A 24823-nucleotide genomic window follows, 5' to 3' on the forward strand; every position below is an offset into this window, starting at 1 on the left:
CAAACCAGCTACTTTATCTTCATTTGAAAAAGAAATTATGGAAGAAAAAGTGCATTTTGAAGTACTGAATAAAACGGGGTAGTCCTCAGCTGATGTCCATGCTAAAGAATAAGGGGATTATACACTTTTTTTTTTTTTAAATCTTCATTCTATCTTGTGGTTCAATTATAAACTTGACATAAGTCAGCCTGAGAAACTAACCTGAGAGCAGAGTAGGACCCCAAAGACAGTGAGGCAAAGTCTGGATGGTAGTACAGGTAGACGGAGGACACACAGGTAGGCAGAATGTCAATCACTCCCACTGCCACGATGCGTCCGTCCAGCCAGTACTGCTGGTGAAAGGAGCCGTAGCCCATCTCAGGCCCATCTGGAGAACTTTCAGCCTGAGGAGAGAAAAGCAAAGGCAGAGAAAAGAGTAAAGCAAGGCGGCCAGTGGTCAAAACAATAGTAGCACTCTTGTGTCCTATATGTGAAACATATAAGTCACAGTGGAATAAGAAGGTATTTCTTTTTTATTAGGACTATTTTCGTGCACTGGTCGGTTTTCAGTCTTGCACAGAGCGCACACCTGTACGATGGCGTCCTATAACCCAAGCGTTTCCCCTGCCAGGGCCCGAGCATTATGTGTGGGGGTGTACAGTAGCTTCGTATTCAGCCTGCTAATGGCTCCCAAATGTGGAGTGAAAGCAGGAGCAGGGTGGAGTTGGGGGCTGAGGGGGGGGGCACAGGAACACTCCAGGAGAGCACTTTTTAATAAAAGACCCTGCATGAGCAAAATCCATTTAACCAGGCGGTGGTGGAGGGTTGCCAAGCTTTCTCCTATATGTCTGTGTCTCCTCTCTCCATGTGGCAGAGAAGAATGTGGGTGTAGGTGCGAGCCCGCATGCTTGAGTCTGCTCCATTAATAAAACTGTTAAGGTTCTGACACACACAGTCATCCAGGGATCTGCATGCTGGGCTTTTCAATGAAGTCACCTCAATGCTTTAATCTGAGGCTTTAGACGAGAGGTTAAAAGTCATATTAAGTTAGGTATTGGTTTGTGTGTGTGTGTGTGTGTGTGTGTGTGTGTGTGTGTGTGTGTGTGTGTGTGTGTTTCCTCATTGCACTACGTAACAGGATCCTACCCTTCTCTGACACTCATCTGGACACAGTTAGGCGGCGCAGACGTTGCTGGTTATCACAACACTGAGGGAGCTGGCTCGCTAATCCACTGCACCACTGGGCTCGCACTCCAACCAAATTAAACCTCGCCAAACAGAAACGAGGCACAGACACATGTGCACACACTCCCTGCAGTTCCAGTTCTGTGACCCCACATGGCCGACAGTTTCCTTAAAGTACAGCTGGAAATAAAAATAAAGTCACATCTCTCTAAGCGAGGCCCACGGGCACTCAGGTCTGATTACCTGTCTGACACAATGAATACCAGGACCCATTCACTTTCCTGTGTGAATGTGTGACTGGGCATTTTTCTATCTAAAAAGAGGCAATGATTAGAAGAGAAGAGAATTACTTAATTGATCACAGATGGAATTTCTTTATTAATAAAATATTTGTATTCGATTCCATGACGAGGGTCTATTAAGTATCACCTATAATGAATGATTGGTAGTCAGAAAAAAACAAACCAGAAAAAAACAAAAAAAGCATAAGGAATCCCAAATAAAAAAGAGCTTTTATTTGTAGGGCAGCTGTGGAGGGTGAAGGGTGGTAGGAACCACATCTGGATCAAGAGCTGCACTTTAAGCGTGTGTGTCGTCGGCCGGAGGAGCTGTCTGCCTGCGTAAGCAGGCGGCCTGTTATTTCTTGGCACCAGTTCCCCGCCGAAACACTGCAGGCTTTGTCAGAGGCCCCCTCACTCTGTCATTTAGAGGTTGTAAGTAAAAGGAAAGAGCGCGAGGTGATTTTTCTTGCCCCACCATGAGCGTACGCGCTTCAGCGCAATTATGCGACGCTGAATGCCGGGGCGAGAGGAGTAATGGTCGTGCTGAGTTTGCGTGTTTGTTTATACGCCGGCAGAGTGTTCAAGGCCAATCTTGTCCGACTCGACCTGCGTGCCACCTCAGACGGCAGCTTAATGGTCGTGTCCTTGCCGCTGTGACAACAATCTAAACGTTCTCTGGAACACTTCAACCCCCCCGGAGCTTCCCCAGCAGCCCCAAATCGCTCTCATATGGCCTGAATACACGGCACTGTGAGCAGCATGCTTTATTAGGAAGGGATAGGTTTACTGCATGTTTGCTTCAATATTAAACAACAGTTGAAAAAAGTAAAAACACAAGATAATTAGATGACTGGGTCAGAACATCTCGAAATCCACAGCCTGCAAATGTCAGTATGTATCAAATGAAGTATGAAAAAGGAACTCGGTGAACTAGAATCCAGGTCATGGACATGGAGAATGACAAGCTACACTCAGAGTGTAGCAGAATCTGAAGTTGGCACTCGGCGTCAGAATAGCCAGTGCTTGACAGGGCGCTGCTTAAAAACCAAACAGTCACATTGCAGCACAAATGATGAAGGCCTCGTATAAAAGACAAATGGACTGATACAGGAAGTATTAATCGATGTGATAGAACTCTACAAAAAGTCTGATCAAAGCATGTGTTTCGAATGAAAAATTGAGGTTTCCGGTAAGCAGAGTGAAAACGGCTTGGCTTGAGATTAAACACATGAAGTGTGACAAGTTGAGAAAAAGCACTTATTGAGTTGCTTTAATTTTGCTTTGATTTTTGATTTTATCTCTTGATTATAATCAACGAATAGTGCAACATTTTTGGAGCAGACCTAGTTTAGTACACACCCTACCACCTCCACCTCTTCGGTGTTATTAACTCTTTGTATGTAATTTTATTTCCTTGATTTTGTGATTTTAATCCCATTTAGTCATTTGTTAAAAAAAAAAAAAAAAAAAAAACAATTAGATAACAATGCTAAACTAGATATGTCGTGTTTCATCTTTGAAGCTTATTACATGTAAATCATAAAAATATTAATCATTCGGTCACTTTTCACATCTGCAGCGCCAAGCGAACCTACTCTATAAGTGATGTGAAGAGACACCTGGCAGCTGATAAATTCTGTTTTTCTTTTACTTACAAAATGTGCTTCAACATTCAAAAGGCAACCAGTAAGCCCTTCTGTTGACCCCCAGAGCTCTGGCAAATATAATGCAGCCTATTACCATCCGCTACTGCCAAACGTCAGCTGGTGCATTCAGTGCTGAAATGTCTTTGTTTCCTTATGTAATGTGAACTCTCTCCACCTCTGGGTGGCTGAAAGACCGGAGGAACAAAGCATATAGATGGGAGTGTTTCAGAGTAGTGGCTGACTGGCTGACTAATTGTCCAACACCCTGGTTAATGAGTGTTTGCCTCTTTGTTGGACACATTGGGGAAGCTAAAGAAAAACACCTGTCTGGCTGCTGTTCATCATGTTTGCAGGCACTGATGTGCCACTGTTACTCAGAGACCACAAATGTGTTTCCATTTTTGTTTCTATGTGTAAATGCATCAGAAAAAAAAAAACCAAGTAAACAGTGGCAGATGATGTTAATTACCCTCAACATGAAACCTCCGTAATTTTGATGGGATCGAAGACAGCAACAAGCAAATCAGACACCCCGGGTCATAATTAACTGCAGTTGAATTTATAAGCAGATTGTTTGCATACATATACATGAATGCATGATTACATGTGAGCTGTTGGAACCACACAGTTTGCACGTCCATGTGGTGACTGTCTGTGTGTGTGTGTGTATCTTAATAGCGCCCTGATTGGAGACAGATGAGGCCAGCACGCAGAGGTAGTGCCGAAAACCATGCATAATAATTCTGAAATCGAAGAGCACTTTGAGAGAGAAGGGACGATCGAGAGAGAGAGAGAGAGAGAGATCAAAGAAAGAAATGAAAATATGCTGCACAAGAGGAGGCTGGATGAAAAGGAGCTGGCCCCCCTTGACCAGTCGGAGAGGACGGGATGTTGAACACGTGAGGCGGCGTGCCACGGCCCGTGTGTGCGGAGCTGTGTAATTCGCCGTGCCTGGCCGCCAGCCTTGACGAGGTGATAAAAGCTTGTTTCCTATAAACACTAACGATGTTCATTAGTGAGGACCTGCGGGGGCCCACAGGGCAAAGCAAAGTCACTGTGTTTGTGTCAGTCGGGCGGTGTGTGCTCCCGGACCCCAATCCTATTAAAGTGGCGGTTATAAGTGCCCATCCTGGGTCTAATTGCTGGTGTAATTGTCCTGACCCACCAGGTCCGACGGGGTTTCTGAAGGCTCCAGCTCAGTGTTCAGTGACGCCTGGCTGCACCTCCACCTCACTCAGTGACCACGGAGAAAACGACTACTTAACCGTGAATCTTTTTCAGTGCTCACCAACAACCTCCTCTTCCAGTAAGATATATTAATAAATCTATCAAATGATGGCATCAGATTTTCCAGAGAGCTTAAATTATTTATTTTTTTTATTTTTTTTGTTTAACAGGCCAGTAACCATCTGCTTGATCCCAAATCGATGCCCACGAAACCGCCTCATCAGCCAGTAATCTGTACCACGCCGCACAAAGCGAAACGCGGTGGTACGCCCGACTCTGCTGCAGCAATAAGGCAGGACTGCTATGCAATCTGGACAGCACATTTTACCATTTCCCCTCCTTCAACACTGTCTTATTCAGACAGGGTGAAATTAAAAACCCTCCGATATGTAACCAAACCCCCTGCCCGAATCCCTTAACCCCACTAAATCTGGTGCAAACACTCCGGGAAAGACAGGGCTAGATGGGTAGGTATGTGCAGCACCAGGATGGAAAGCAGAGAATCATTGCTTTTTGAATGTGCCTGAATAATAGTTAAATACTGATACCCTGGACATATATCCCAACTTTATTGTTGCCTCTATGACAGTAATTATAGCAGGGAGAACGTCTTGTGGTTGGGGAAAAAAAAATCCTTCCAGGTAACGCATCGAGATGAAAAGAGACATTTAAAGGGGATTTTATTAAACTGTCAACAGTCCAAAGGAAATACATACCTCCAGTGGTGAATCACAGAGAAATCTCCGGAACTGCGAAGAAAAGGAAAGGAGGGAGAAACACAGAAAAAGAGTTAGTTCTCTGGGTCACAAACTCTTTGGAAAAGACATAAATGAAAACCATGCATGCCTCATTCGCTGTCCAATATGGTTTATCCCTCCCCATTTTCTTCGGGCTCAGGTGTCACATATCAAATGCAGCCCTCCATTTACAGGGGGGCATAAAAAGGAAGAACGTATTTGCACAAATGAAAACACTTACCCTATCAACTGAAGCTCACAGTCTTGGGAGGACACAATGACAGCTCAAATAAGCAGCGCTGCCAATGTCAGAACAGTCTACTCTCAACACAGGCTAAAATGTACACCAGACATCTATTACAGCGGGGGAGCGCTTCAGATTTTTCTTTTATTCTATTTCACTATTCTCTTTTTCCAAGAGCAGAGTTGAGAGCGGTGTTTGCAGGCAAGCTGACCCGGAAGGTAGCGGGCAGAAACACAGCAGTTCCACCGTTGGGGCCAAAACCATTTTCATAATGAGAACCAGAGCCGACCCGCGGTGACGGACAGCTTTTGGTTTGGTTCGGTTTGTTTCAGCCTCATGAGCGGCACAACAGGAATCTCGAGCTCGCGTTTCACAGAGACGCGCGGCAATCCAACTGCGTCATTCATTCGCCGACGTGTTCAACTGTAACTCCGCTGAGGAGAGCACAGATCGAAATCAGAACCAAACCATCGTAAACAAAGAAAGAGAGGGAGCGCAGAGACTTCCAATAAACAATAATTGGATAAATGTGATTCGACTTTGAGATTAGGAGGTTACAAGATGACATTTCTTTGTACTAATTTCCACTGATAATTCATCCATTTTCTACTTGTGCGCCCTAATTCAAAGCCTGATGCAATTAGGATTTGAAACAGCAACACGACTTAAATGACCAGTAATTGACTTGTATTGAAATAACATTTGCTGAAGTATGTTGGCAAACTAATGTCAGCCTCTGCCAACAGTCACTGTTGTGTTCTGAAGGATGAAGGACTAAAGGACTGAGGTCTGCCTCCTCACATCCATCTCCTACAACACTTCAATAAAACTTAAGGCTCACAGGGGACTGGAGAGTAATTCAGTTGACTGTAAATGAAGGCAGGACAGGTCGCCAGTTCATCACAGGCTAAAGGAGAAACCAACAATTATGCACACTCATACAGTCATTAACACAACATGAGGAAACTGCATTTTCTCCCTGAGCCTGTATGGGTTTTCTCCAGACATTACAAAATACACACAGAAAGGCCTATTTTAATTTTCAAGTCTATTCTTTGGTGTCTTTTCTCTTTATTGCAACACAGATTGTCCAGGAGTTCCCGGAAATTCCACATAAACACGTGGACGTCTTCCGTCAGCGACTATGTGCACAGCAGCGCGACGGCTGCTGAAGGCATTGCTCACTAGGTGGGGCCGTCCTGGCTTAGGTGCAAGTCCAAAATGCTGCCAAGTGTGAAGAGTGGGTGCCTCTCTGATGTGTGTGTGTGTGGATGTGTGTGTGTGGCTATAAAACAACAAGCTGTCATCTCATCTGACCTTACTATTTTACTCTTTGTTTCTGCCGTTTTCGCTACCTTGAAAAGTCATCTACTGACCTATCTGAACCTGTCGGAAAAATGACTAATCCCATAAAAATTTTCACTGTTACAAAATAAATAAATAGTAAATTTACACATTTAAACATTTACTGATACAAAATAAGAGTCATACAGCAAAAACTGCTGTCTTCAGAGGAGAACATGCAATCTCCACACAGATCATTCTAAACTCAAAGCAGGGGTTTTGCCACTACCCCGTCGAGGAGCCTCCACACAGGAGGTAAAGCTATCAAACTTTATTTACAAGGCACTTTTCATCCACAAAGATAACTCAGCAGAAAGTGATTTACGTCTTAAAAGCAGAACACCTCCCATCCTCCCACAGACCACCCCTCAACCCCCTCATCCCTCCACCGGCATGTAATAAGACAAAAACAGTAACGACTACAATCCCAAGGAACAAAACTTTGCACAGAATTCTAACAGGAAATACTTCACATGTATGCAGAATTTAAAACAAATTTGTTACGCAGAAGAATGTCTTCACACTTTCCATGACCGGTGTGGAAACTGGAGGTAGCAGATTTGTCGAGTCGACAAATGATCTTTGCCCACACCGACGAATGCTTGTCAAGCTCCCCACCTGAGTAATCATGCCAGTAAAGGGTAATTTTCCACTCCTGCTTCTGCAGTGACTACTGCTCTGCCAGTCAACAAATTACCAACAGCAGAGCCTCCCAATGCGCAGCACCGCCGGAGGGCACAAATGAAACTTTTGTTTAAAACTCACAAAATACCTAAATGGTTTACCAACAGAACAACAGCTGCACTTATTAGATGACATCATTTATAGAGGACATGCTGCACCACTGTGTGTGAGTGTGTGTGTGTGTGTCACACTGACTTAATGCGGTATTATTTGACAGAGCAAATACATAGCATTAAACTCGCATGGATTAAAGCCACTTATTGCATCTAAATGGATACCTGGAAGTGTGTGTCAGTATTTAACACCTTCCTCTGTTCTTTTACCATCCAATGTGTTGGCGCTGATGGGCTGGGCGAGGCCGCTCTCCTGGAGTCCAGCAGGGTTGAAACCACACACCCCCATCGCTGGTAAACAACAGATCGACCGCTACGCTGACACAGACGCCACAAGCGGTCATTGCACATGAGTACAACACTGCATTCAATGACAGGAGAAGAGTTACCGCTCGATATCTCTGATAAAACAGCCACCATCATTCGAGTGTCCTCATGTACAACAACACATGGAGTCCATCACTTCATCCTCAGCTCTCCCTTTCTGATAGTAAACAGTCATCTGTGTACCATTAGATGTGCAAGCAGCAGTCTCAAGCACACACTGCAGTGTCTTCACTCACACACACCGGCCTTTTGTCATACTGTGCTCTGTGCTGTGTGAATATTTGAGAGTCAAGTTCTCTGAAATGGCTCCGTATCGCTTCACGTCTTCTAACCTGGCTACCGTTCACAGCACAATGATTTAAAATGAGCACCACACTTCCTGATTTTACATGAGTTAAACGGCATCAACACTGTTAGATGGTGCTGAGACACCAATGCCACATACGCCTTGACTGTAAGCTACATCATTTCGTCTCTTTAATAAAGACACTTCATTGCCATCTCTCAGCTTTTCCGTTACTGAAAGTCTCCGCCATCAACAAGAGTAAATGCAGATTTAACAGGATTTGTTTTCCTGAAAATGAATGCCACATGTGCAGGAACTCAGAGTCACGGCTCAGCACAACAGTTAAGACCAATAAGTGCACTTGTGTGTGTGTGTGTGTGTGTGTGTGTGTGTGTGTGTAAATAATTGCCAGTTTGTGCTTCGACTCTGTCAGAAATCTATGATTGGATGTGAAACAAATAATGTCTGGCTTTTTTCCAGTGGTGGCATGACAGGAAATGCATGGATTTTTAAACAAACAAAGCAAAGCCTTCTGCCTCTAGGACATCATACTGTCTAACGATTATACAATCATGGCAGCGCAATCCAACACACACTTTCCCCTATCACCTGGATCGAACTCAGGCCCAAAGTAATCCAGGTTCTGCCCACAGGTAATACTTTAATGGATTAATAAATACCTCTGCAAATACTAAATGACCCAATTTCCTGGCAGCAGCCGGCATCGAGCGGCAGGACTGCAAAATGTGCCATCATGTGATGAAAAATGTTTTCTTTATGAACCTCACGGGCCAAAGAACAGCACTGAGAGTCTGGGAAGTCTGGGATCGGCCTGCTCAAGCATAAATCACTCACAAAGACAAACCACATCTATTAAAATATCAAGAAATGATGTATCCCAACTGGACTTCATTTTAGCATTCATATTAGTCTTAAATTAAAAGGACATGAGGAAACTTTTATCTTTGCAAATCGGTTGCAACATTTGGGTTGATTTCACTTTAGATCTGGATGTGTCTGGTTTTCACCTTCTTCCGCATGAATTTCCTTCAGATGACGATGCATCTCAGTCCTTATACGTCACTGGTGTCAAACTCATGTTAGCTTATGGGCCACGTGCAGTATAGCTTGTTTCCAATGAAGCCGGGGGAAAAAAATGAAAGCATAATAAGCTATAAATACTGACAAAACAATCAGAAAATGGGATATATATATTATTTTTAATTCTACAAAACCTGACATGGAAATACCGTAACTGAAAAATAAGTATAATATGAACTCCTGTCTGCCACCGTTTCTGCTGCCTAATGCTATTTCACTTATTTCTGAGTCTCAGTCACACTTTATGTCTTCGCTCACAGAGGAAAAGTTAGAAACAAGGGTTGCTTTTAAGGACAAATTGTAGACTTTGCCATTTTTTAAACTAGTCAAGGACTTCCTGTTGACCGGTCAGTTGTGGCTCTCGTAACATATGTTTGACACGACTGTAATAAGTCATATAAACATTGTTTATCACATAAATATGTATTTATCGACAGTCTCTAGCTCTGGCTGAGACTTGAGTAAATGTTGCTCAAGAAATTTTAAGAATGGGGGGGGGGGCAAATAATGTAGATATTGACACAGGGTTCAGTCAAGGTAAATACTGTATGAAATGCATCACAACCTCAAGCCAGTTCACTTCTTCTACACCTCGATTACTGAACTGCCGTAAATGGTTCCAGCTTTATGAGCAATAACAGCATTACTGTTGTTTTTAAATCATATCTTCTGAGTATCCAGCATGGAAAGACAATCAGCTACTGTGGGTTCAGCTTCAAGACATTTTATTTTACATATATATACGTTTCCCGTCAAATTGATCCAGTGGCAGTGTGATTATTATTGGCCTGAACTGAAGCTGCACATACAAACAAATACAAGCTGACTCTTAATGGAGGCACTGTTATGGCACCAGGAAAGAATCTGCCACAGTCTGCCCAATCTCACAGCTTTTTATTATTTATTAATTACTTGACTTTTTACAAGTTGGAGAATTCTGTAATTTACTACAGCCTACTGGCAGGAGGAAGGAGGAGAAGGAGGAGGAGGAGGAGGCTGTTTTTCCAGCCCAGAGGGACAAAGAGCCCTCTCAGCCTGTCCAGCAGTTTCTGCATCCACAGCAGACTTTACATCCTCCGATTTATACACAGCTCAGGTGTGTGAATACGTACGTACCTTTAAAATGATTCACTGTCCTTTATAAAGTCATTTTTAGACTTTATGGTTTTCTAACAACAGATTCAGTCATGTATACTTTTAATAACCAGAACTTCAAGACTGTCTGATGTCTAAACGTTTTTTTAAACTGTCAGAAAACTCATTGAATATGAGCTTCTCAAAAAGCACATTAATACTAAAAAACTGCAAAACATTAAAAGTTTTCTTGGAAAAATAAAACAAAATTTTTTTTCAATTACGCAGCAATGAAAAAAATCTTTGAGAGTTTATAGAATTTAAATGTTCAAACAATAAATATGCAAACAAAAGATTGAAAAGAATCCAACAGAGAACAATTATTCCATCAGTCTTTCAACACTGTGCAAACTGTGATGAACAATTTAAAAAAATACCAATCCTCAAATGAAGCCATTATCATATGATTGTATTCTCCAAAGGAGAACATTTTAAAACTGTAAACGTATGTAACAATCCCCCCCAAAATATATACATTTAGACAAAACAAAGACGAGCAGCAAAAGCTGCAGAAAACACTCGGAGTAGTTCCTGAGCGTGTGCAGAAAATAATTCATGCAGTACCTGACTCTCATTACATTCGCTGGGGTCATCGCCGTGAACGGCCATCTGGTAGCGGGCAAACAGCGCCGCTGATTGGTCGTACGACGCCGCGAACTGAGGGTCCTCAAAGTTCACCGGCACTAGCCTCACCTTCAAGCACAGGTTGTGGAGGGAAGTTTGTAAGCATCGACAATGGATATGAGGACAGTGGACAGTTAGAAGACACGTTTTTGGAGAAGATACATAAAAGCGAGGATGACAGTGACAATACAGGAGTGAATCAGACATCAGTCGCTCCACGCCATGCTGGAGAAAGTTGGATTTTTTATTTTTTTTTTGGGAGATCTTCAGACTGTTGGACATGGACAGGAAAAAGGCTGCAGGCAAACAGTTGGAGACTGATGGAGTGTTTTGAAAATAGAAAGATAATGGGAGACTTGAAGATGAGGCTAGTGCATTGCTCACCGATTAACCACCGATCGCTTGCAGACAAGCAGCAATGCCAGCTCCAGTGTGTCTGGAGCGGCGGACATCTGTAGCCATGTCTCAAACAAACCTGTTTAGGCCTGCTGACACATTCACACACACACACACGCACTCAGATTCGACCCCGCGCCGCGGATTCCTCTGCGCGATGATAAATAAGGTTGAAGAGTCTGCACGCACTGAGGAAATTAAAATCTCATCACCGCTGCTTATCCTAAATTAAAAGGGGACTGAAGGGAAGAAACGTCAGCTATCGTGACGGTGGGAGGTTGGTGGACCCGAATGAGGTAGACGTGTGAAGGTCAGGAGGGTTCAGCTGACACACTACGACCAACCCCCCCCCTCATCCCCCGCCCCCCCCAGCCCGGCTGCTCGGCCACAGGCCAGCTCAGACACCTGGAGAAACGCCGCTCTCGACCATGGCATATGGAAACACTTTCTCCTCGGCCTGCTCTCCCTTTGACTCTCTCTTTAGCGCAGACATGGTCAGTCGCTTGTTTTTTTTCCTTTTCACGCAGACATTGTGGGTTTTCTGTCTGGCACTTGGCTGAAAATTAAGGTATACTTTAAAAAAAAAATAATTAAATTGCATTTCAGACTTTTTTGATTATAAAGAAAATTATGTAATATTAAAAAAAAAAAAAGACGTGCATGATCTAATAATGATTAGTTTGAAATCATTTCCTGAGGTAACAATAAAACAAACTTTGAAATTGATCCAAATTTGAATGTGATATAAGATAGTTAAGTTTGAAAAAAGGAACAATCAAGTCAAATCAAATCAAATCAAATCATTTTGATGCCCAGATTTGTCACCTCTGCCCCCCTCCCCTCCCTCCCACCCTCCCCTCCCTCCCAGGTTGCCCCTGGAGAAGTTTGACCTACGCCTCCCAGCCTCTGACCTGGCTCTCGGAGGGTTTGTCAGGAGGGTCCTTGTGAATGGCCATCTGGTAGAGTTTGTACACCTGGTAGGAGGCGTCGAAAGAGGCTTTGAACTGCGGGCTAGGGGGATTGGAGCGCACTAGCCTCACCTTCAGAAAGAATACGGGCAGACAAGGGTTAACGTCAGAATGGAAGAGGTGCTCGGAAAAAAAACATGAGTGGTGATTAAACATACTCAAAAGAAAAACGGGAGAGGAATCAGAGAAAGGAAAAGTGTCAAAGAAGTGTGAGAGAGGAGAGAGACCGACAAACACACGATCTTGTAGTCAATCTTTCTTTAGTACTTAAACTATTTTACATTCAAAATTTAGCACCAGTTTGCATCTTGATTAGACAGATTACAAAAAAAAAAATAACTAGGATTCTTTGTTTTTTTTAATCTAACTTTTTTTTTTTTTTTGGTTTCATCTATAAAACAAGGCACTTGCTTCCAGTCTTGGAAGCAGCTTGATTGGAAAACCAGTAAAACACGAGCGTGTGTTGTGTCCGTCTCTCCGTAACACTGACAGAATCTACACTGTGCAAAGATCTTAGGCAAGCTGCGAAAGACATTAATTATATTCCTCGGCAGTTTATTCATTTAGCATCTAATGATATGGCAAATATGTTAAAACTTGTATTTTTGCAGCAATATTGTTTTTGCAATGCATCTTTCACACGTGCCTAAAACCTTTGCACCACACTGCAGATCAATAACAATTGAGGCACTGCACCACTTGTAGCTGTTCTCCAAACACAGAAATAACCATTAGCCTATTTGCTGCAGGGTGTGGATGAGCCGATCCCCATGACTTCACCAAGTCTTTACTCATGGAAACATTTTTCTCAACGTTTCAAACAAGATTCACTGGAAGATTGAAATCTTTCTTTTCTTGATGACAAACCTTATACCGTTTAAAATTATTAAGAAAGGGACCACGGTCCGCATTTAGCTAACTTAAACTAGAGAAGTAGGAGTCTGTCCTTAAATCATCCCTCATCTTTATTTACTCAGCAGTGAGCGTCACCTCAGCATAAGATGAGCACTCATTATTATTCTACCATTTCTAATGTTGTCAATGCACTGCTTCAAATCCAGCTCTCTAATTATCTGCTTTGTTTAATAAAGCGTCCCTTTGTGTTAAAGCTTTTGTTGGCTATGGACGCTGTGCCTTGTGAATCCCCTGGAAGGATATGGTCGAGGGCCTGAACTCTGGGTTTGTTTGGTTTGGACTGAGAAGTGTCTTTCTCATATGAACACTTGGCATCACCTCCCATTATTCAAACCAAGACATTTGGTCTGTTGCATATGGGAAAATCAAGATTAAGGTCAGTCTTTTTCATTTATTTTCTGATCAATAGATATAATTTTAAAAGAAGGGCCAGCTTTGTTCCAATGACGCTCCTGCAAAACAGTGGACTGCATGGAAATCCTTTTTTTTTTTTTTTTTTTTTTAAATTACAGCCTTGAAATAAAACAGATAGTAGTGGCCTGACTAGTGATTAAAATGAAAAACCGTGTCTTAAAAATTTAACTGTAAGATGTGGTACTCTGAACTTTTGTGTTTTATGAAATAATAAAATGATTGAGTCAGCGGGCTGCCAAACCACTGCATACTAGCAAAATGATATTTCAAAGGGAAAAGAAAATGCTATGAGAGGGAGAAAAGTGTGGGAACAAAAGACAACAGTCCTGAGGGGAAAAAGTGGGTGAATGGCTCAACGTGATGTTTATTATATTCTCACACTGACCTCTGGTGGCGATAAGAAAACCTGTAAGCAGCCGGATTAACGGTTTCTGTCTTGTGTGGATGAGACATGTCTGTTCGCTAAGTGGATGTAATGTGTTTATTCGAGGTCACAGCATTGCTGGGGGGGAAAAAGATGCTTCATCACCTATTTATTTTCAAACATGTCAGACGCATCCTCGCATCCGTCAAGCAGCGGGACATCTTGAACAGATGTGTTTATGACGGATTTCAGCTACACTGCTTTTAATTGCTTTAGTGTAAACACCGTGATCGTCTCGTGCTGGTGTGAAAAGCCGTTTAGGCCGGCGCCTAAATCAACAGAGCAGGAGGCCAAAGTCACAGCTTTAGATACATTTACTGAACGGCTTCTAATCCAAACTGTTCTTTAGCCAAATATCTGACGCAGCAGCACAGCCGCATGGTTTATAATAAACAGCTAAGTGGGTCGAGTAGAGGCCGCTCTCAATTATTTGACTTGTGAAACATATAATTAACCTTCATTTGCAAAAAAAAAAAAACTTTGTGTGGAAGCCCACTTAGTGAAATTGGATGATAATTGCTTGCAAATAAATTAATCCAATTGGAGAGCGCTGGGTCTGAAGCAGTGCAGAGACGAGAGGCAGACACTGCCCGGTTCATCACGGCATCTGGCTCGAATCGGGAGTCGTGACCAACAATGGCGTCACTCCGCCAACCTCAGCTTGAGGCATCCGCCAGGGATCTTTCTACATCGTTCTGCTCACTGCCAGGATTTCATTTCCATGTCCTCTCGCACTGGCTGAGCTGGATGCTGTGGTTTCAGTGTCATCAGCGGGGTAATGCGACCCAGTTTTGTGCGGTGCGCTCGTCGTTTGGTTAGATTCGAACGAGGAAGAAGTGGTTTTTCCACTCTGTCTTGGCAGGCTTTCCTCTCCACACACATAAACACATGGTGAAGTCAGTGGGGCCGGGAAAGAGCGCAGCTAGACTTCCAAGCTCGGTCAGTCCAAACATAATGGAGACAGAGGGTTCAACAAGGCACACGAGTTCTTGAAAATCAGTGAAATCATAATAATAGGCTAATGTTTATTCCAACTCACATAGAAAAAAAGGGGAAAAGATGCTTCTACTGACCTCAAGGCAATGAGAGGAGTTGTCAGGCATTGATTCGCTGATGAACTCTTCCAGGCTTTTGGCCTGGTTGTTGGGCGTGGGAGCGGGCTGAGGAGGGGAGACCGTGGAGGAGACGCCATCGCCGTGTTGTCTCGCCTGTCCCTTCTGAAGACGCCGCTCCTTCCTCACGTCTTTGGCTTTCCTGCATGGTGGCCGGCTGGGGTCAGCTCCCACCCCTGCATCCCGGACAGCAGAGGGGAGAAAAGACATGGCGTGAAAACTCTGTGAAAAGGTGACAGAAGAAGACATAGCAAACTGCTGATTGATACCAGGTGAGATCTTTTGGAAATCATCATCACTGTAGTTCTCAGTAGCATTTCTGTTGTTTCCTGGATAAAATATGTACTGAGCCAGGCGGTGCTGTAGCTGAAAGAGTGTGTAATGTAGTGAATGTAGACCAGATTTTGTGAGTGTGCTTCTGGCGGATTTTCCTCCGAAACAGGTTGCCATGTTTGCTTTAGTGCACCTCCTCTCTAGGAATCACATGTGAACTGGAAACACCGTGGAAATCATTCACCAACCCCCATTTTTTAAATATAACATCATTGCCTTGGATGCTATTAAAACAGTGTTTGCGGGTGAAGTCTAAATGGTTACCAGCTACCTCGAGTTTATGACGGAACAAAGCAGAGGATTTAATCTATGATGAGTCTTATTTCATGGGAAAAAAAAAATCACACAAAAAAAAAGTGATTTTGGCTCATATACCCTCTTCTTACTACAAAGAATATCTCCATGTCTTTCTGTCTTCACCCCTGCTTCATTCTGACCCCCCCCCCCCCCCACCACAGCCTCCTGTTCTATTGCCAAGCCCTCCAGCTCTCCGGGCATCCCATGTCAACAGTTTACACGCCCACATCCTGTTTGGAGCAATAAGGAAACGAAAGCCATTTCCTGCGAGTCTCACTGCCAGCTGCCACCATCAGCCCTCCTGCTAACTTTCCCTTGTCGGTGACGTTGCGAGGAGGAGAGGGACACGCTCCGTCCTGACATGTGGTGGTGGTTGGGGGGGGGGGGGGGCATGGTCATGGCCAAGGATCACTGGCAGCGTTCAGGTCTGTCTGAGTCAAGGTCTTTCTTTCTTTCTCGTAAGGCAGATCGGATCCTGTGAATAGTAAACACAGACTGCAGCAGGAAGTGTGCTTCAGCGTGACTCTTTTAACTAATATTTCATTGCTTTCGTTTCCATTGCACCTGATATAATTGGTAGAAAAATCAAAGTCAAATACATGTCAGCCAGTCGGATTATTTTTTTTCCTCAGGTCGTCAGACAAAACTGCACAACTCTACAGGCAATAACGCTGCTGTTTCTCCTCACTGCGATCAGAGCTGCGGTGGTGTGTCGCAGAAAAGAAAATGATTCTTGCGGCATCTAAATGTAACTGTTCTTGTCTTTAAAGAGATAATAAAAGTCTAACACTGGTGTGTGTGAAAGATAGACACTTCTGCTGCAGCAATTAGCACTTCATAAACACCAGGCTTTGCTTTCCAAAAGCTTTTCATGAGAAAACACTAAGAGAAGAGATTTTTTCAGTAAACACCTGTGAGAAGCCATTCCCCTACATGTACAGGTGTCGATGGGCGAAATCCATGTGCATCTCTTTACTGCTCAGTCTGTTTCATAAAAAGAAAATTGGCTCATGCTTTGACTTTTTTTTTTTTTAACACTGAAAGTAGTATATTTACAGGTACTTAAGACTACAGCACACATTATAAAAGCAAGACATGATTAATTTTTTACTATCTTCAGCAGAAACCACCATAACTCAGAATTATCATAAAATTTACAAAAACAAACAGTAAAATTCCAAACTGTATCATCTAACTCAATAATAAATCAGATCATGGTTGCAGGAGGCTGTTCTATCATAAAATTGTTTAAAAGGTGCACATTTTTCAGATATAGACAACTGAGAAAAGCCGAATATGAGTAATTCAGGTTGACAGTCTATCCAGTTTAGCCAAGGAAAAAAAAAAATTAAACATGAACAGCAAAACACCACAGACCTGAGGGTTCAGCACCTGGACAGAGCCCGATCAGCAGCCTCACTTCAGGATACACAGTGCCGAGTTATCAATTTAGAGCCAAATACAGCTCCTAAATATATGTAAACATTTACAATCTCAACATATTCACCATGAATAGAGTTTGGATTAAACTCAGTAGTATATTCTGCCCTTCATCTCAGAGGTTTAGCACTGGTCACAGGATGCTCGAGTGCTAACACTGGAAAGTTTCGGAGCCACAGCTCTGTATTACAGTGATGAAGAGCCATGTTTTCTCAAGCTGGAACTGGAACCTGCCCAAAGGTATAAAGTGGTTCATGATAAAAGAGCTGGAAAGAAACATCCAGGTGACTTTTTTTTCCCACTTGAGGTGAAAGAAAGGGAGCGTAGTAAATCCTCTGTGCTTCCGCTTTGGCGCACAAAGTGATGAAGAGGAGCTTAGTGCTGACGCAGGCGTAATAGTAGAAGTACACTGGCACCGCTGAGTTTCTCCTCTGTATGTTTATGTCTGCATCTCTGCATCCGTCGGAGCCAACACACACTGTGGCTTCCTAATTAATGAGCCCGGGCGCTACTCTCATTAGATGTTTGGAAGGGAAAACGTGGCGGAGGACTGAAACACGCGCGGCTGTTCCAAGAGCCGCTTCCTGTGTCTGATGGGAGTTTATTGTCTCTCTGCTATGAGTGTTATGAATTGATTGCTGTGAGCTGGCGGCCAGGATATCCTGTGCTGGAGGGGAGCGCGTCGGAGAAGTCCAGACACACAGATGGATGAAGCAGCCGGCTGAAGGTGAACAGTGACACCCTCTGGTAAACAGCCATACTTCATCTACTGCAGCGCTGCACGGTCAGAGAGAACGGTACAAGACACAGGCTCAAAGAGAGGCTATTTAACAGCAATCTGGAGCAACAAATAAGGCAATAATGTTCAGTAATTTAATTATTTTCAATGTAATGAAGTCAATAATGTACTACGTTGCCAATAATGTGATCATAGCAGAATATTTCTAAACCATAATCGATGAAGGGCTGCACAGTGTGAGTCTTCACTAAAGGAGTATGACTGTGTCATCAACTCCACCTGAAAACGGCACAAAACCTACAAAAAAGAAAAAAGTTTCACATGTAAAAATAAAATCCTTACATATTACTGCAATATTGGCTACACTTATACTTTTGAAATGTTTTCTTTTATATATATATGTCTTCATGTTATTGTTATAATGGCTTCAGTATCCTATTAAAGTATTGGCAAGTAATTTCATTATTGGATCTATTAAATTATTGATTGTTACAGTGATATTCAATATTTGGAAGAAAAAAGAATCAATTAACTTTGGTTTTTGAAACTGCCTTGTGCTTTCATAAACAAATTACTCTACTTCATTGATTCTAAAAATATGGAGTGTTTTCCAAGAAAAGTACATTTTCAAAAGACAAAATCAATCAAGGAACTAAAAAAATTAAAACATGGACATTGTACAGTATTTGAAACAAGCATTATCACTGTAATGTTTAATGAAGCAGTTTTATCCTTAAAGCTCTCACTTGGTGAATTTCTGGGAAACTGAAGAGGAGCTGCACCTTGTCAGGATGAAGATGTTAGAAGACTGAACAGTTCTTCAGCTCCCTTTCTGATTTTTCTGCTGAATACTTTCAAAGTGTAAACTACATGTAAGAATCACAGGTTGTATGAGGCTGATGTTTTTAAAACATTTCTTAATCAATCAACTTCTATCTAATGACCACTTTAAATGGTCTCTGTTTGGGACCTAACACATTAAATGTTGTTAATCTAGTAGCGACTGTTCACGACTTTTAATAACATTTGAAAAGGAAGTGTATTTCTTGCCTGGTTTAGGAGGAACCATTCTTCCTTCGATGACAGTCACCGCGTCCGTCCGGGACGTTTCCGAGCCCGTCGTTGAAGCGTCTGCCACATCCTTTTCTACTTCAGTCATGGCGGGACGCTCTGCTACTTCTTTCTGAACGTCTGTGATGGCAGCACTCTTCAGCTCCGGGTGACGGACTTTATTCGGCTCCCGCAGGCCTGGATCTTCACACACCGAGTCCATCGGCTCCCCTAGAGGGCACGAAGCCAACACATCTCACACCAGATCGACGGCGGTGTACAGCCACAACAGAAAAACAGCAACAACAAACACCAAGAAAGCTGAGAACAACCAGCAATACCAGACTCCTTAATGTATATAAATGAACACATATTCACCATCATCTTGTCCCTTTGGCAATTCTCCACTAGAGATGAACTTGCTCATCTTCTTTAAGATTTTCTTATGGGATTTAGTAGGCTGGAACTTCAACGCATGGCACCTATACAGAGGAAAACCAGGAGAAGATGGTTATGATCTCATGTCTATCAAAATAACCTGTTTCTTACTCACATGTGACATGTTTGCCTGGTCTTAAAAGAACTGTAGAAAGATTACCTGATGGTATACTGTGGGCAGCATGTCTGATTCATTATTGGCTTGTAAACATACTTCCCACTTCTGGAAAAAAAAAAAAAAAACATGGAAAACAATTTCTACATGTACAAAAGATATTCGTTCTAAAAAACATGTCTAATAACTTCTGTGCACGCTTCTTCTAAAACTGCATGTAAGTGCCCTGAAAATACCTGGAGGCAAAGGCTAAGCCAAACAAACCTAGGAGTAAATGCGATTCTTAAAAGGCAAATTATTATCAAGACAAATGCTCACCTTCTCCAACCTCGATCTATGAGGTCCTGATAGTCTTGTACCGTCATGGCGTGAGACCACATCCCTGAAAAAAAAAAAAAAAAAAGAGAGAGATATGAGATGAGATATTTGCATATCTGGAACAAATCTTTGTTGAGAGACAGTGTTGCTACTGCAAAGTGTTCAACAGGCACAAGCAGGCTGGAGAGCAATCAATCCCATAATAGAATTTAAATCATGATCATATAAAAGTTGTGTTTTAAGCCCTTACTGCTATGTGAAAACAACTTTCTAAGTGAGAGGAGGTTGTCCAATAAAGCGTGCTGTGTAAGATATAAGTTGACAGGGTCTCTTTTTCTTATTACAGGGGTCACAACAACAAATCATTGCATCCTGCTCTGTGGGCATTGCGAGTTTTTCTGCCAGATGTATTCAGAGCCGGGGAGCCACCAGCAGGGCATGGTCACACTTTGGAAGAAAATCAGAAAAGGGGAATTTCTATTTGATCAGATCTTTTCACCACTCAATGAAACAAAGCTGGAATATATATATACAAGCAAGGTGTTGTTTGTCAAAGAAGCTGATTGTATGTTGGCCAGTGAACCCTAATTTTTGCTCCAGCTTAAATCAAAGTGTCCCCGAAAGGGCATTCCCACAGTGCTGCAAGGCCGCAATGGAAACACGCGCATTCATCATCTGTCGCCACAGCAGATCCCTCTTCCCACAACTGAGGTCTGGGCTCCCCCCTCTCAACTCCTGACCTTCACTTCTGCAACCGTATATACACAGCCTGCGCAAGCAAACACACACGCAAACCCCAAGATGCAAGTGCCAATAACAGGGCAGCCATCGGTTCTGACATCCAGGGGAATTAACTGTGCAACAGTTCACACAGCACACACTGAGTGTGCATCCGAGTATCATGTTCCAACGTCCCGTGAGAACGGTGTTTAGTCAAACTCCTCAGAGACGTGTTGACAACACTGTGCGATCCCAAAGAGCAACACCAGCACTGGTTGGATGGAACAAGAGCGAAGCCCAACAGACACAGCAACAGGAACGCTTTCCTTATTAAATAAGAGTGTGTGAGGGCCAGATATTATCATCACTGGACCACCAGCTCAGTGTCTGGGAATCATCTGTTCCTCTTTAAAAGATATCAGATAAAATCATCATTGCAAACAACTCGTGCTCATCAAAGGCTGCAGAAATCTTTCTTTACATGACGCATATCAAAGACTGAGCTTCAATAACATTAGCTTCATTTCGCTTAATGCTGGCATAAAAACTGAACAAACACTGCTCAATCAAACACAATCAAATGCATTTAAACTTTTACTTAACCTTATGAATGTCAATAAAGCAAAGTTAAATCTTGACCTTGGCTTTGAGGGGACCCGGGTTCAAATTCTGGTTACAGCAACACACAGACAGATTCCTCTATGGAGAAATGTTGCAAGTACAACAAAAACAGTCATCTTCAAAATTATGACCTTTTTTCAGTGTGCGCACACACACACACACACACACACACACACACACACACACACACACACACACACACACACACACACACACACACACACACACACACACACACACACACACACACACACACACACACACACACACACACACACACACACACACACACACACACACACACACACAGCGATATCATGAGTCTTAATGAGGACAACAGTGAACTCCAGTCAGTACATTATGTTCCAATTTCTATAATTTAATGATCGTGACGAGTTAAACAGAAAATAAATCATTTCCTCTCACTGGGGGGGGGGGTTAAGGCCACATTTTTGTGTGTGAAATTTCTCATGACCTTAGCAATTGCAGAGATGGCAAGCTGCCATTATTTGAATGTGCATTAAGCCAATTATAGGACTCTAAAAATACAGCAGGGAAGAGAGGTTAATAGAGACTACAAAATGTCCAAAGGTGAACAGAAATGAAAATGCTTCCACTTTCAGCTCTGTAAGACAGACATAGAAAGACAGGGCAGGGCACTTAAACTAGCACATAGGCCAGGGGTCAATAAAGCCTGATAACCAGCTGAACATGATAACAGAGTTCATCTATGACTGTAATGGTGGCTACAGGAACATGTTTCCTTCACTGACACCAGAATCACTCCTCAGGCTCCACTGAGGCATGAAGGACAAGCAGATGTGTTCTTTGTATGTTGCAGTACTTTGATAAGATCACTGCACTGAACACATACAGGAAAAACTGAACGTTCACGAGCAGCTGTTTCGTTTAACAGTCAGAAACACAATAAATCCTCTGACTTTTTTTTCTTTTCTCCGGCTGGCTCACTTAAGCTCAGCTTTGACTAATTCGTCTTCAATAATGCTTTATCCAACTAAGGGTCGCAGGAGGCTGCTGTCCCAACACACACAGGGAGAAAGAGAGTCACATACTCTCACACTTGAGGGATATTTAGTCTCGAGTTTGTTTTTCGGGGGGAAATACATGGGATAACATAAAAACCCCACACAGATTACTAAAACAGTCAAAAATGCTTAAAATTGCTAATATAGCTAAACTGTTCTAACCGTCAGGAACATAAAGGCTTCAGACCCCTGATCCAGAAGAACACACCCATAGTGCAGCATGCATTACATCAACACCAAGTTGGGTGATCCTACAGAGTCAGTAGTCCGGGGACTTGATGAACCTACTACGAGCTTTAGGTGGAGTCAAATTCCCATCGTTAACTTTTAAAATTTGCAGCAGCATGAAAACAAATAAATAAATCTGGATGACACACTGATGTCTCGTGTTGCAAATGTGTACTCATTTGACCCATTTCCACCGCTTTCCCTATAATACTATTACTGAGCACTTATAGGAATTACATGGGTAGTAAAGTCTTCCTTCCTCTTGAGAACCTGTTGTGCCCAATGGATGCAACACATCCAGATTACCACTCTGAGATTAGAAAATAGCTTCTGTCTGCGGGCCCTGTGCCCATTTGCTCATTGAGTGCATTAAGAAGTGCTTGAACCCTCATTAGAGTCACCCTGTCTCACCCCTGCACACCTCACCTCAGGAAAGTTCACTTCAGCACATACCATCCCTTCTCTTCATGTAGTGCTCAGACCTGGAGGAGATGTAACACCAACTCAAACTCTCTGAGGTTTTCTCACTTCATCGTAGCTTCTCTGGCATATTCCAACAACGTTGTCCTCATAGATGCCTTTTCAAGCTGTCATAACACATATAGTGTCTACCGTGTGAAGGAAGTAATTGTAAATTGGGCCTCATATGTGAAAATTAGAACAGAACATATGTTAAGAAAAAGGAAATGCCTCTCATTAACTGCATTTTGTGGCTGATCATTGTACATTTACAATAGAAGCTGAAGCAAACCATTACAAGGCTGACTGGAAACAAGGCCACTGCTACTAAGAGGACTTCCATTACAGCCTCACAGACTGGTTTCTCATCAGGTTACGGGAGGAAAGCCTGCACCAGTATCCAAGTTAAGTGCAGAATACATATCTGAATGTCAAGAGTGACAGAACATGTTTCACCTGTTGAAGCTATCACAGTAAAAAGTGACACTTTGTTTGGATTACATCCAGTACATACTGTAAACATGTTGTACAAGGTTTCAGCATGTTGTGAAACTTGTCTCATGTTTACTCTCATGTTTACAGTGTTGATCACGCTTATTTTACAGTGCAGTTAAAAGTGTCTGTCACATTGAACGAGGACTTAACTAGTACTGCCAATGCATTTTATGGCCACACCGGTTTCCTGTCCAGCTCTATTGATCATGAGTTAGCTTAAAGCAGGGCGAGATACTGTAATGTGAATGTACCCACTTCGGCTACATCAACATGTGAAAGGTCAGAAGATGTAGAAACACTGAAGAATGTAATAACACAAGAACAGTCGTAGCGAGTTATTTACCACAACTGTATGTTCATGGTTAGAAAGTAATGTTAGGCTATCTGATGCTAACAGCTAAAGCCTAAGCTTTATCAAAAACCAAAACACCGTCCAAGCAGTGAGTTGATTAAAGGCACATGGTGTTCTCTCTGCGGGACTAATTTGATTGTCTAATTGTGTCTGATATAACCTGCTCAGATCAACTGACATTAGGATTAGCTCCACATTAGCTAGCTTTCTTCCAAACTACTCCCGCAAGTAGACGGAGCTAGGTGGCTAGCAACAGGGACACCGTCTCGCTCGCTCCTCGTCACACACTTACCGTGGGAAAAGTTCCCCGTTTGGTTTTTGCAGTAGCCGCAGCGGTATCCATCGTCCCCTCCGAAATATTCAACTATTGAGTAGGATTTATTCGCTGCCATCTCTCATTGATGACAGCTGAGTTTTCCAGGTGACCTGCGACTAGTGGCGAAAGCAGGCCCCGCCCACCACGCTGACGTCACGGCGCTACGTTCAGGAGAGGTGGGAGCTTTGAGAACTGAGTGAGAAAGGCTGAATTCAAGATACTGACACACAACTGAGATAAAGACTTAATTCTCTCCTCAAATAAGCTATATATTTATTTATATATATATATATATATATTTGCTAATAATGTGAAAACCTCAAATCATGAATCCACTTATTTTCCCAAGTGATATGCTAAGTTTGTTTACAGGTAGCTCTTGTTGAGAAAACCATGGTCCGGGAAAGTCTTCTGATTGACAATCTGTTCTTTTACCTTCTCAGTTTTTTTTTCTTGCTATGGAATAGGACCTGGCTGAACGTTGAGAAACTCATGGGCACCGGCCAGGCTGTGAATTTAGCATGTTCTCTCCATCTGCGCCTGGGTTTCCTCCCTCAGTCTAAAAAAATGCATGACTTTGACTGGTGAGGTGACCCTAAATTTCCACGATGTGTGAACATGAGTCTGTGATGGTCAGCCTCTGCGTTTGTCCTTTGATGGACTGTCAGCCCTCTCCAGGGGTTGACTGTATAATATGAAGCTGTAAAACAAAGAC

At 42.7% G+C, this 24823-nt stretch overlaps 1 protein-coding gene across 2 annotated transcripts in view; it reads right to left on the bottom strand.

Moving 5' to 3' along the window:
• ate1 (arginyltransferase 1) overlaps positions 1–24237 on the bottom strand; it is a 51742-nt gene extending 27505 nt beyond the window's left edge. Inside the window, exons 1-9 of one of the 2 annotated variants that reach the window (XM_030106065.1) lie at positions 24085–24237; positions 19872–19935; positions 19599–19661; positions 19379–19482; positions 19001–19231; positions 15103–15317; positions 10853–10981; positions 5035–5067; positions 202–383 (exon numbers count right to left, since the gene is read on the bottom strand). In XM_030106065.1, the coding sequence (XP_029961925.1) occupies positions 202–383; positions 5035–5067; positions 10853–10981; positions 15103–15317; positions 19001–19231; positions 19379–19482; positions 19599–19661; positions 19872–19935; positions 24085–24184 (1121 nt within the window). In that variant the 5' untranslated portion in view covers positions 24185–24237. Of the gene's footprint in view, positions 1–201; positions 384–5034; positions 5068–10852; positions 10982–12219; positions 12349–15102; positions 15318–19000; positions 19232–19378; positions 19483–19598; positions 19662–19871; positions 19936–24084 lie in introns of both variants that reach the window. The other variant, XM_030106064.1, reaches the window with a different exon arrangement.
• Positions 24238–24823: the final 586 nt, after the last annotated feature.

Source organism: Salarias fasciatus, chromosome 13 (genome assembly GCF_902148845.1).
Source record: "Salarias fasciatus chromosome 13, fSalaFa1.1, whole genome shotgun sequence".
Taxonomy (NCBI): domain Eukaryota; kingdom Metazoa; phylum Chordata; class Actinopteri; order Blenniiformes; family Blenniidae; genus Salarias; species Salarias fasciatus.